This window comes from Melanotaenia boesemani, chromosome 20 (genome assembly GCF_017639745.1).
Source record: "Melanotaenia boesemani isolate fMelBoe1 chromosome 20, fMelBoe1.pri, whole genome shotgun sequence".
Taxonomy (NCBI): domain Eukaryota; kingdom Metazoa; phylum Chordata; class Actinopteri; order Atheriniformes; family Melanotaeniidae; genus Melanotaenia; species Melanotaenia boesemani.
Window position 1 is genome coordinate 26105470 of NC_055701.1, and position 13938 is coordinate 26119407.

The following is a 13938-nucleotide window of genomic DNA, read 5'->3' on the forward strand; positions in this document are numbered from 1 at the left end:
CCCAGTTCCATGAGCATGTCCAGATAGTCTGGACTGCTGTAGGTCCATCCACAGCACCTCCACTGCAGGTGTTGTGGCCTGAAGCTAATATAGGGTGTGGATGCTAGCTGGTGCTGAAGATCAGCACAGGGATTTTTCTAACGGTATGATTTTGTGAGCATATAAACTCATACGTCTCAGACATGAAGCACCTCCTCTGTTTAGGTCTGAATGCTGGAACTGAGCAATTATTGGCAAAATATGTAAATAAATTGTGTGTAAGTGATCATTTCCACTTATTTAATCCTTAATCTGAGCACCTCTGGTCAAATTTATGTGTGATTTAACCAGAAGCTTCTTCATGTGATGTCAGAGTTGGATTTTCTATCAGACTTTCAGGAGGTTTGGTGAAGAGGTGGGAGCTCATTTCTTTATCATAAGCTGTCAGCAGGAAGCCTTATTTTAAAAATCTTGAGGACAAATAAAAACAGGTTAATGTTTTTATCTCCATGGAGACCAAAACACTGTTATAAAGAGTAAGAGTTTTTTTTGTATTTTTTCTTTGATCAATAATGTTTCTGTTTGACAAAACTGAAACAAAAATATGAGTTAAATAATGTGTTTAGGTCAAGACTGAATGACTTAGCGGCTCAGGAACAGAGCTGAGCCCAGCTCCACTCCGGCAGGTGGCGCCATGTTTCCTGACCGCGAAGTGCTGTCGTTAATGAGAGACTGGGTCATGTGGAAGGGGTTCACTATTGAGATTGGCTGGTGTTGTTAAACTTCTTAGGTGATTGGTTGTCGGGTGAATGCCGTTTATTAATTATCGTTTTTGTGCGCGTGTGTGTGTGTTTGGATTATGTGACGTATTTCCGGTAGAGTCCGTATTCGATGACTCTTCGCTGGCGGAGTTTGGTTATTGCTGCGGTGATACCAGAGAATCTCACACTTGGTAAGGCACCACGACGTTTCTCGGCCCCTCCACACCGACAGTAATGTACTCATTTCTGCCAGCAGAGGTTCGCTGCGGGTTCGGTCCATGAGAGTCCGACTGAAAACAACCCGAACTGCTAGCTGCTAACTGCTAGCTGCTAACAGTTAGCGCAGCTGGAACAGCTGACATGTTGTTTAAGGCTGATTAACAGATGATCAGTCACCGCTATATTTTTTGTGATCGATGGTGGGATCAGAGACGAACAGATGTTCGATATTATATATCTTTGATTTTGGTTTAAAATTATATTTTAATTATATTTCACCTGAAGCTAAGCAGATTTTGTTCGTGTGATTGGCGTTACAATTCTCAAAAGAATAAAGAATCCACAGGTGGTTCAGAGGTGGTTGTCAGTGTCCACAGGTGGTTCAGCGGTGCTTGTCAGTGTCCACAGGTGGTTCAGCGGTGCTTGTCAGTGTCCACAGGTGGTTCAGAGGTGCTTGACAGTGTCCACAGGTGGTTCAGAGGTGGTTGTCAGTGTCCACAGATCATGCGTGATTGGTACCAGGAAATAAACAAGACATAATCTCATTGACTGACACAACAGCCTCCTGTCTAATCGGTTTCAGTCTAAACCATGGTCTGAACAAAGATCTAGTGAACCACCACAAGGTTGAATAAATTTGGTGAAAGAGACATTTGAGCGATGACCTAACTTTGAACTGTTGATGGGGTCTTTGCCTGGTGTAATGCAGAAGGCCCTGGACTTGGTGGATGAGTGGTGACAGGAGCTCTCACTAGCAGTTAATGGTGCAAAAACCAAAGACACCAGTGCTAGAAAAGAGCCCAGCATTCCCTGCCCGCCCTTACCAGCAGTAAATGATGAAACGATCAGTATAGTCTCCACATTCAAACTTCTGGGAGTTCAGATATCCTCTGATCTCACCTGGGATGCACATGTAAGATACATGCTCTCCAAAACTCCCCCCAGAATCTACTACCTGAGTGTGGCTAGGCGAGCTGGACTCCCACCTGAAGTTCTTAAACAGATCTACCTGAGCTTCATCAGACCTGTTCTGGAGTATGCCAGCCCAGTGTGGGGAGGACTGACCAAAGGTCTGTCTGATGAACTGGAATGTGTGCAAAAAAGATGCTGCAAGATCATTGGCATCCCAGCCTCCTCCCTTCCAACACCAAGTGAGAGACGGGATGAGGAATCTGATCTGATCGAGTAATGAGTAAAGTAATATCTGATGAGGGAACTGTGTTACAGCACATTGGAAAATGTAAAAAGTGAACGTGAGCAGTTTTCCAGGTGTTTAAATAGAGGTGTTACGCAGGTAAATAACTCAGGAATCAGCCACTGTTGATGATGGACACATCTATCAATGGCCAGAGTCAGGAGGATCCAGGGATAGCCCCACATTCACCTTAGAAAAACCATGAGGATCCAGAAAGAACTGAAGCCCAAGATAGTCTATGATGGGAAAAGTAAATACTTCACTATAAAACCTCCTTTGTCTCCATGGAAACCAACAGGCCCTTAGTGATTAATTTCAAACAAAGGCAGAGTCATAGAGAGCACATTAGAGTTTTTAGAGCTGGAATCACACTTAAATAAAACATTATCTCTGATTCTAGCTGCTAGCTCCCACAGTTTTAGTCCCACAGTCATGAGACAGATGTCTTTATAATCAGAAGAGTCTCTGCTTTCAGGTGACACATGGATTAGTGGTTTGATTGAAGTTGAGAAATTAGCAGAAGCTGTCAAGTGTCCTGTTTTTCTAACATGTCCATATAACTGTTTGGGGTTTGAACGATGTTTGGTTTAAATGCCAGTCCTTGGTAGTCTTGGTAGTCTGAGCTTCTCCCTGTCATCTGGCTATGCTACATGTTAGCATTGCTGCTTTCTGGTGTCTGCAAACATCCTTTAGACTGTAGGATCTCATGCTGCTTTCTGTACAGAGGGGCTGTGATGAAGAGATTAAAATACTGTCTGCCAAATCTTGGTGAATGTTTGTTTAAGTGAAATAAAAATATGGGGATGTTCTTCAACAGCAGAGAAATCAGTAGGAGGATTTTTCCCGTTTTCTGGAACCAGATGTTGTGAGTTAGCAGTTAATCCTGAATCAGTCTTAAAAATGTTTGTTGTTTGTATTTAGAGTCTTGCAGACTCTGTTCAAACAGATGATGAACACACACAACACCAGATTCCAGTTACCTGTAAAAGCTTCATCCAGGTGTACTGAACCGATAGAGACCCTGGCTTAAATGTGTGAAGTTCTCTGGTTATTCTGAATCTGCTGCTTAATGAAAATGAAATTGTCCTGTGGTTAAAGTGAATCCTAACGCACACTTTAACCATGCTGTTTCTCCAGATGTTTCTCACATCAGTCTGGAAGAGCTGAAACTCAAATTTCAGTGTAAGCCGAGTGGTCATGTATGATGTGTGACTGGAATCACACGGGAATCCTTTCAGGTTTTCATCTTTAGCTCAGTGAAGCAGGTTTGTTCAAATATTGGAAATGTGAACATGAAGCGCTTCTATTGATGAGGCTTTACCGTGTTCCAGCCTTTACGGAATTTCTTTTACTGAGCTTGGAAAAGAACAAACACATGGATCAATAAACTTGATTACATACTCGCCTTCTAGCTGTTAATAATTTTTGTAAAAAAATATTTTTTTTATTATTGATAGTAAAATAATCAGAAGAAAAACTGGTGTTTACGTTTTTATTTAATATTGATCTCTTTTTAATTCTTCTTTTCTAAGTGAAAAACATTAATGAGGTTTTACCAGATAAACCTGGTCCTCTGTGACATCAAACCAGAAAACTTCCTGCTGCCTCTCAATGACATCATCTCTCTCCTCCTTTCAGGAAGTCTGCGGCTGTGACCTGTGCTAGCCATCTGACCAACTGAGCGTGCCCAGTTGGGGGGTTTCCCTCCACACCACACAGTTCTACAGACAGTAAGTAGGACAAGTTCTACTCAGTCCAATCAGATCCAGTTTCAGGAAGATTTACCTCGGCCTCCTGTCGGCTGTGGTGAAACTTGCACACGTCTGTTTAAAACTTATGAGTCACTTCAATTTACTAGCTGAAAAAAGTCCTTTGAAAAACTGCATAAAAACATTACAGATTCATACTTTCCCACTTCCAAACAGTGACTTTCTTTTTTCTGTGATCGGCTGATCCACCATCTTCCTGTTTTCACCCCTCAGGAGAACTTCAGACCGCCATCATGGTGCTGGCTGATCTGGGGAGGAAGATCACCTCAGCGCTGAGGTCACTCAGCAACGCCACCATCATCAATGAAGAGGTAACGTCCCACTGATCACCTGACCTCCAAACACCTCCCCAGGTCCTCCTCTGTTTCTGACCTCCTCTGTGTTCCAGGTGTTGAACGCCATGTTGAAGGAGGTGTGTGCTGCTCTCCTGGAGGCCGACGTCAACATCAAACTGGTCAAACAGCTCAGAGAAAATGTCAAGTAAGTCTGATCCATTTTGGTCCAGAACCTTTGGCCGGGTTTGGTTCTTTCTGGGTGAACCGTTTGGTGGTTTTTGTTCCTGCAGGTCTGCCATAGACCTGGAGGAGATGGCTTCAGGTTTGAACAAGAGGAGGATGATCCAGCACGCCGTCTTCAAGGAGCTGGTCAAGGTGAGCTTACCTGGTCAATATTATCATGCATAAAAAGATGCCAGTAGGATTTAAGTAAACTCATTTAAAGCTAAATTAAACTTCTTCTTAAACTTCTTTTTTTTTTTTTTTTGAACCAGGGACCTTCTCTCATAAACTTAATAAAAACAGTGTTTCCCAGACCATTATATTAAGGGGGCGCCCAACGCCCCCCAACATCAACTTCCAACACCCCTAGAAGATCAAGTTTATTTTATTTTCTATAATTACTCCATTAATATCTTGTGTATTTTTTTCATTAAATTATTTTATACTAAAATATCTTTTTATTTAGGTTATTTTACACCAGATCACAACAGAAGTAATCTATAGCTCGCTTTGAACAGGTTTCTATTTTCTCCTTTTTTTTTTTTTAATAAAAACTAAACAGCCTGGTTTTATCTTATTCTCATGTTGACATGTAATTACGTCACGTCATGTCTTTACATGTTACATACACACACAGGTGAGCTGCACTCCCACCCTCACACAGAGAGCACGTTGGACCACCAGTAAAACAGACAGAAATATCTGCTTTGATAAGAGCAGCTGGAGGAGTTTCCTGCGCTGGTGTACTAGGACCTTCACGTCCATCAGGAAACACACACAGCTGGACGTCTTACATTCAGCTTCCGTCTCTTAACGATTGTAAATTAGCTAGCTAGCTGAATATTGTCTCCATGCTTTTTGCTGTCTCCTGAAACAACATGCATGTGCGCAGGAGAGTTTTCTAGATGTGGGGTGAGCTTCACGCTGACCAGCAGACAGAGCGCTATGAAGAAAAACCCACGTAGATGCTTAAAACGTTGCTGTGATAGTTTATACTTAATGTATGTGATATAGCCATTTTATACAGCCTACTTAAAACGTCTCGGGATACATTGAGTATACTCGATATATCTCCCAGCCCTGGTTGTGTGTGTGATTACTGTATGGTGTGTGTGTTTGTTTTAGCTGGTGGACCCTGGTGTGAAGGCCTGGACTCCGACCAAAGGAAAGAACAACGTCATCATGTTTGTTGGTCTGCAGGGCAGCGGCAAAACTACTACTTGCTCCAAGGTGACCACATAAACACAGACACACCACAGTTGTGCTTTTAGTGGAGGATGTCTGAGGGCAGTGGTGTAGTGGTCCCTTGAAGTGGTCACTCTTAATTTTTTCCCATTTTTTTTTAGTAGCACAGAAAAACTCCTTTTTAAGAAAAAGTTACGTGCAAAACTACTCTAATTACTCTTTACCCCAAAAGTATTTGCTTCTTGTCACATGATTTCTGTTGTTCAGGAAGGAGGGGTTATGAAATTGCAAAACCAATACTGGCCCAGAGACTAGAGAGACAATAATGTGTGTAAGGCAAGGCAAATTTATTTGTATGGCACATTTCATGTACAAGACAATTCAAAGTGCTTAAAACATTACCAGCAATCTATCTAAACTTACCCATATTTGTGTTTTGGATCCCAGGCAGATTTTCTTGGATTTAAAATCTTTTTGTTTGACAGTCCACAGGTCTGGCCAGTCAGTATTGATGTCTACAGAAAAACAACAAAAATGACTGAATTACAGGCTGTAAACGTAATGAGAGAAACAATGACAAAACATTCAATATGTAAAGTTTTCATTTTATTTATTTTTCATCCTAAACGTCAGGGTTGTCGGGCTCATGTTTACATAGTTGCTGGCTAACTTCATCGGTGTAGCATCGCTAACATTAGCCGAGCTACTGGTTGATGTACATTCAGACGGACGTTCATAACTGTGAAAGCTAATTTTAATTTGAATTGCTCAGTTCATCACATATTCCAAAAGTGAAATTTTAAAGTAAACTTGTAAATGGTTCAGTTTTCCTCGGCTAAAGTTAACCAATTAAATCAGTGAAGTAGCTAATACCAGCCAATTGGAGGCAGAGTAGGGTGAGTCACAGCCCCACTATCTCTGGGGGGAAAATGACAATTAGGTTTGCAGGTATAATTGAAAGGTTCACATTACTTGCGTTTAGAAGTGGGTATACGTGGGTATATGCCGTATACTCGCTTATACCCTGGACTACACCACTGTCTGATGGGAATCTTTGATGATTTAACTGTGATGGTTGAACCAGAAAAGGGTCTGTGGTCCTTTAGAAAGCTCCTTGTTGCTCTGAAGCTAGAATCAGGAAGTGTAACACACCTCAGAGGTTTTCTCTGCCTGACAGCTGTGTGGTTTCTTGCAGCTGGCGTATTATTACCAGAGGAAAGGCTGGAAGACCTGCTTGATCTGTGCAGACACCTTCAGAGCAGGTATTCTACTTTAACCCCCCTAAAGAGGTGACTTACCCCATATTTTTTTTAACCCAACACACACACACCCCCACACACACACTGGTTTTTAACAACACACACACTTTGCTCATGTTAACTTGAAGACGATTCTCTCTTCTCCGTCAGGCGCCTTCGATCAGCTGAAACAAAACGCCACCAAAGCCAGAATTCCCTTTTACGGCAGGTGAGTCATCCCTCAGCATCCAACCAGACGTTGCCACAGCTATTACTGTTGTGTGGTGTTCAGGTGCCTTCTCTGACTGTCAGCCCTGTGTGCTTTGTGCAGTTACACAGAAATGGATCCCGTGGTGATCGCCTCTGAGGGCGTTGAGAAATTCAAAGGTGAGAGTTTTGAGATCATCATCGTGGACACAAGTGGACGACACAAACAGGAAGACTCTTTGTTTGAGGAGATGCTGCAGGTTTCCAACGCCGTGGTGAGTACCTGAATGCAGTTCAGCGTGTTTGAATGCATCACAGACCTGCAACGGTGCATTCAGGTGCCTGTTCCAGGTATGTTTAAGCTCCTCTAGATATTTTTTCTGCCTCTGTTTCCATAGCAACCAGACAACATTGTGTATGTGATGGATGCCTCCATCGGTCAGGCCTGCGAGTCTCAGGCTAAAGCCTTCAAAGACAAAGTGGATGTGGCATCGGTGATCGTCACCAAACTGGATGGACACGCTAAAGGAGGTGGAGCTCTGAGCGCGTAAGACCAGCATCCTCTTCAGCGTGATGATGTAATCATACTGCTTGGCCTTATGATGGTAATGTTGTTGTGTTTCCTGTCAGTGTGGCGGCCACCAGGAGTCCCATCATCTTCATCGGGACAGGAGAGCACATCGACGACTTTGAGCCGTTTAAGACTCAGCCATTCATCAGTAAACTGCTCGGTAATGACCTTCACTGGTGGCAATGTGGTATCATCATGTGATCTCTGAGCTGATCAGACCTGGTTCAGTCTTCTCTGTGAAGGTTTGGAAACACTTGAGATGATGCTCAGCTATGGTTTCAGTAAATCTGACTGACATAAAACGCTGTCAGTGACTCCTGTGGACATCCACCGTTGTGTCTGACCACAGCTGTGATTTACTCATTCATCCTGGTGCTGATTGGTTCGTTTTAAACAAACCCTGTTCCACTTCCATGGCTAGACTGGTTTGTTTGGAGCTGTGTAAACACTCATTCTCACTCTGGTTCAGACCAAAGAAATGAACCCTGGTCTACTTGAAAACCGGGGGGTGTCCTGGTTCGGTTCTCTTCTATTGTGAAAGTAAACAAAGCATCCACTAAAGCAAAGAGAGGAAGTGACGTAGATCAACATGGTGGAAATCTGGCTGCCTCGCCTGCTGCTCATACTGGACACTTTCTGGTGAAAACTGGATCAGGTTTGAACACCAAAGTAAAACCAGACTGCAGACATTAATATCCACACTGACACAGTGATGTTCAGAGAACACTGAGCAGTGATCGAATGCTGACACTTAGTGCCTTCACACAGACGTCGTTCTGGTTCTGGTTTGAAGTCTCAGAACCTTGTTGCTTTCTGGTGAACCAGGCTGTGTTCACACCAGTTTAACCAGAACCAAAGTGGAAGAAAACATCAACATGTTGGAGATCTGGCCCTGAAAGTTGATGGTTGAGTCATCAGGCTCCATCATAACCTATGGTTTTCCAGAATAAACAATATATCCAGACGACCAAGAGATATTACTAAGATGTTAAGATGTCAACAAGAGCTTATATAAGTCACCGACTGAAAGTTAAATCTGTTGCCAAGCAACATAGCAATGCAATGACATCCAGGTTTTCCTCGAAATGAATGATTCCAGTGATCGATCAACCTCAGTTTGCCTGCTGTGGGGATGGACATGTAACACCACATCCAGCTCCCCTTCTGTCCACGTCTTCTTACTGTCGCGGTATTCTTTATTCACTTCCTGAAAATTGCTTATTTGATATTTTTAACTTAACTGACACACAGCTGGAATACAGCTTTTGTGTGACTGCCAGCATTGGTCTGGCTTCAGCTTTGCTCTTTTTTAAGTTTGACACATCAGTAATGCAGCAGTCTGGCATTCAGGTGAATCCAGCCTTTTCCCACTGATGATGTCATGATTGAGACTGAGAACCACTATTTTTGGTTACTGCTGAGAAACGACTTTTCTTTGGTGTGAATGCTGTGCTGGTTCACGATGAGCTTCAGGAACCGACACTGTGCCAGTGCCTGGCTAATGCGAAAGGATTAAATGACACACTAATGACAACATTAGTAGCTAAATCACATCTGTAATAAGCTGCTTGGTGTTTCCATGGAAATCTGAACGAACTCCTCCTCTCATCAGGAATGGGTGACATCGAAGGGCTGATTGACAGGGTGAACGAGTTGAAGCTGGATGACAATGAGGAGCTGATCGATAAGCTGAAACATGGTGAGAAACCAACACAGCATCCTGCTCAGAATGCTTTGGTACGACCTCTGACATCTGACCTCTGACCTGCAGGGCAGTTCACCCTCAGAGACATGTACGAGCAGTTCCAGAACATCATGAAGATGGGACCCTTCGGACAGATAATGGTACCTTCACTCACCTGAGTCTCAGTCATCTGAAGGTCCTCCATGTTTACATTGTCAACATCTCACATTTTGACAATTTTCCTTTAATGATGGAATATTTTTCATTTCATTATTGATGATGTCATGTCGATGTCACAACTAATTCACTAATTTTGATTGGCCTGACTAGTTGACTTAAAAAAGGCCCATCCCTACGGGGAACCCAAATGAAAAAGTTAGAGAAGTGCTAAACTAAGGTAAAACAGAAGTAACGGTTAAATCCTGAGGAAACCAGATGCTGAACTGACTGTGTGTGTGTCCAGGGTATGATTCCAGGCTTTGGTACAGACTTTATGAGTAAAGGAAACGAACAGGAGTCAATGGCCAGACTGAAGAAGCTGATGACTATCATGGACAGCATGAACGACCAAGGTAACACTCTCACTCTCTCACACACACACACACACACACACACACACACACACACAGGACTCACACCATCCTGATCAGTGTTGTCAACCAGTACACCTCGGGAGAAAATCTTCAGGTCTGAACCAGTACTCCAGTATCTCTTACTGGTTTCTCTCCAGAACTTGACAGTAAAGATGGAGCCAAGCTATTCAGTAAGCAGCCCAACAGGATCCAGCGGGTAGCCCGGGGCTCAGGGGTCGCCACCAGAGACGTTCAGGAACTGCTGACTCAGTACACCAAGTTTGCTCAGATGGTCAAGAAGATGGGGGGCATCAAAGGCCTGTTCAAAGGTAACTGGAGAGGGGGGGCTAATACCTGCTGAGACGCAGACAGGAGCAGAGGGAGTCTGGGGAGGTCTTATCAGTCCTGGTTGGACCTGGTGCTGAAATGTTTTTAATGTTCTCAGGAGGAGACATGTCCAAGAACGTCAACCCGTCTCAGATGGCCAAACTAAACCAACAGATGGCCAAGATGATGGACCCCAGAGTTTTGCACCATATGGGTAAGAGTTATAGACCATATTTCCCAGCACTGCACTGGTGTGATGCTTTAACCCTGATCCATGTCGTAGATCTGATCCTCGTGTGTTTTCAGGGGGTATGGCGGGTCTTCAGTCCATGATGCGTCAGTTTCAACAGGGAGCTGCCGGCAACATGAAAGGCATGATGGGATTTAACAACATGTGACCACCACCCAACCAGCTGCCTTATTAGAGAAGATGGTGGAGGAGGTGGAGCAACCTGGTATCTGCTGCTTTGCTCCATCACATTTCCTTTATTTAGAAAAACAGCAGAAGAATTAAAGATTTAAAGGAAATCTACTGAAGGATCCTTTAACTGAGAGCTGCTGGTTAGTTTGTGTAAAAATGTTCGTGTGTGAAATTTAACGGTAAAAGAGTGGGTCCTGATTTAATGATGATGATGATGATGGCATAAGTTAGTGACAGTATTTTTGTCATATAATAAACATTTTTACTGCATCATTTTAAACCTGATGTGTTTCTTTCAGTCCTGAGAAGACACGTCTAGTTAGGTCTTCAGAGATAGAAGTTCTCCTTTAAGAAAAGTTGAGAAAAATTTAGATGAAAACTGGTTCAACACAACCAGACGTTCAATGGAAACCAGAAGCTAACCCAAGCAGCTTGTATCGTGTTCACTATCTGTAAATGTCAGTACTACAGCGACGGAAAATCTTATGAGCTGAAGTGATTTAGTAACAGTGAACATGACAGTTAAAGACGTGGACAAAATTGTTGGTAATTCTATGAAATTTAACTAGTGAAAGTCACATTTCTTTTCAACCATGCTTCAATAGAATTATTTAAAAATAATAAACTCATGAAACAGGCCTGGACAAAATGATGGTTCCCTTAACTTAATATTTTCTTTAACGACCTTTTGAGGCAACCACTGCAATAAAACGATTCCTGTAACTGTGAATGAGACTTCTGCACCTCTCAGCAGGTATTTTGATCCACTCCTCATAAGCAAACTGCTCCAGTTGTCTCAGGTTTGAAGGAAGCCTTTTCCAGACAGCATGTTTCAGCTCCTTCCAAAGATGCTCAATAGTATTTAGGTCAGGGCTCATAGAAGCCACTTTAGAATAGTCCTGTGTTTCCCTCTTAGCCATTCTTGGTGTTTTTAAGTTGTGTTTTGGGTCATTGTCTTGTTGTAAGACCCATGATCTGCGACTGAGACCAAGCTTTCTGACACTGGCAGCACATTTCTCTCTAGAATCCCTTGATAGTCTTGAGATTTCATTGTACCTGAACAGATTCAAGACACCCTGTACCAGATGCAGCAAAGCAGCCCAGAACATAACAGAGCCTCCTCCATGTTCCACAGTAGGGACGGTGTTCTTTTCTTCATATGCTTCATTTTCTGTCTGTAAACATAGAGATGATGTGTCTTGGTAAAAAGTTCCATTTTTGTCTCATCTGTCCATAGGACATTCTCCCAGAAGCTTTGTGGCTTTTCAACATGTAGTTTGGCTTTTTTACAATGGTGTCCTCCTTGGTCGTCTCCCATTAAGTCCACTTTGGCTCAAACAAGGACGGATGGTGGGATCTGACGCTGATGTTCCTTCAGCTTAAAGTTCACCTTTAGAAGTTTTTCTGGGCTCTTTTGTTACCGTTCTTATTATCTGTCGAGCATGTGACACGGAAGTGTTGCGAACATTGTTTCTAAGCATTGATTCAGCATGCTAATAGTGACGTGACAGATCAACCGAGGCATCGTTACGTCATCAGCGCGTATCGAGCATCACGCGGGATCTTCGAAGTGACCGGGCTGTCAATCTGATTCCAAACGTTTTGACAACATTAGCTTATATTGGCTCACACTTAACTTTTAGAGATTTTTGGGAAACAAACGTCTGCACGAGACGCTGTTGCCAGGGTAACTGCTGTAGGAGCTCGGAGTATGAGAGAAGGACGGAGCGGGCGGTGCCTTCAACATCACAGGTAGGCTTTATTTCCCTTTCTTTATATAGTTGTTTTAGTTAATAGCCTTGCAAAAAGCAAACTTTAAAGTTAATCATGAACTTCATCCAGAAGCATCAGAGGAAACATCAACCAGACAGCCGAACATGTTTCTGTTCACCATCAGCAGAGAATTTTAATTATTTTAAAGTTGGTTAATTACAATTTTATTCTTGTGTTTCTTTCAGGTGCAACCTCTTCAAAGCTGGAGAGGTAGTGTGCCAGAAGAGGAGCAGACTGAAGCTTGACATTATTGAGAAAATACGTTTTTTTTTTTTTTAAATCTGACACAGCACAAAGTTGCCAAAACATTTTCCTCATAATACATTTCAAACATTATAAAATAAAAAAAAGATAATGTAAAAAAAAAAAAAAAACTGAGTAAATAATCTATGTACATAAATGTGCAGTGTGCTGCATTCAACAACGACCAGCTGTGCAGAAAAAAAAAAAAGAGGTAGACAATAAGATGTACTTGCAATATCTATTATGAATAATAAGACACATGAAACAGTAAACAATTTTACTGCAACTGTATAAAATCACTAACAATCACTATCCCCATTGCACAAGCACCCTTTCCTCATACATACGTTCCTGCTGTGAGTAGACTACTACTGTCATTACACCAAGTTACACAATTCTAATCTCACCTAATAACATTTATACGAATAGAAAATAAATATTCACTCATCGTAGAAAATTTATCCTTTATTGAACAATTATTAATAGATGAAATAGGGATGACCGACGTGCAGTAAGGAAGTAATGTCAGCGCTGTCTTTCTGATGCATTAGACGCCCACAGCCAGCAGATGAAGCTCTTTGACCCGGTCAAATGATTCAGAACCAGTTCAGAACACCAAGCCATTTTCAAGCATTTGGCTGAAAGTTGACTCGATGATTCATGAGGCCTCGATTTCACCATTCCTATGAGCAAGTGTAGTCACAGGAACATCCAGCTGCTTGGAGATGGTCTTAGACTTTACCTTTAACATGCTTATCTATAATTTTCTTTCTAATCTCCTGAGACAACTCTTTCCTTTGCTTCCTCTGGTCCATATTGAGTGTGGTACGCACCATGTCACCAAACAGCACAGTGACTACCTGTAGCCTATATATAGGCCCACTGACTGATTACAAGACTGTAGACACCTGTGATGCTAATTAGTGGACACACCTTGGATTAACACGTCCCTTTGGTCACATTATTTTCAGTCTTTTCTAGGTGTACCGTCATTTTTGTCCAGGCCTGTTTCATGAGTTTATTTTTTTAAAATAATTCTGTTGAATCATGGTTGAAAAGCAATGTCTGATTTTCATTGGTTAAATTTTATAGAATTTTTATTTATTATTACTTTTGTAAGATTCAAGTTATTTCTGTCACCATTGTGAGTTTTTCTTTCATTAACCGAAGGGTACCAACAGTTTTGTCCACATCTGTACATGTAACATGTCTCACAGTCTTAACAATACAAAACTAATATATAAATTTTTTTCAATCTGGCCATGATTTCTACTATTAGTATATATGGCACAATTCT

General features: G+C 42.1%; 1 protein-coding gene across 1 annotated transcript; it reads left to right on the forward strand.

The window, feature by feature from the left end:
- The first annotated feature begins 791 nt into the window (after positions 1-791).
- On the forward strand, positions 792-10895 carry LOC121630770 (signal recognition particle 54 kDa protein). The gene is made up of 17 exons (XM_041971237.1): positions 792-931; positions 3793-3884; positions 4137-4234; positions 4312-4403; positions 4489-4573; positions 5546-5650; positions 6801-6867; positions 7015-7072; positions 7175-7325; positions 7449-7597; positions 7681-7781; positions 9234-9320; positions 9393-9466; positions 9769-9877; positions 10036-10206; positions 10323-10418; positions 10511-10895. Exons 3-17 carry the CDS (start codon positions 4157-4159, stop codon positions 10600-10602), a joined length of 1515 nt encoding a protein of 504 aa, XP_041827171.1. The 5' UTR covers positions 792-931; positions 3793-3884; positions 4137-4156; the 3' UTR covers positions 10603-10895.
- Positions 10896-13938: the final 3043 nt, after the last annotated feature.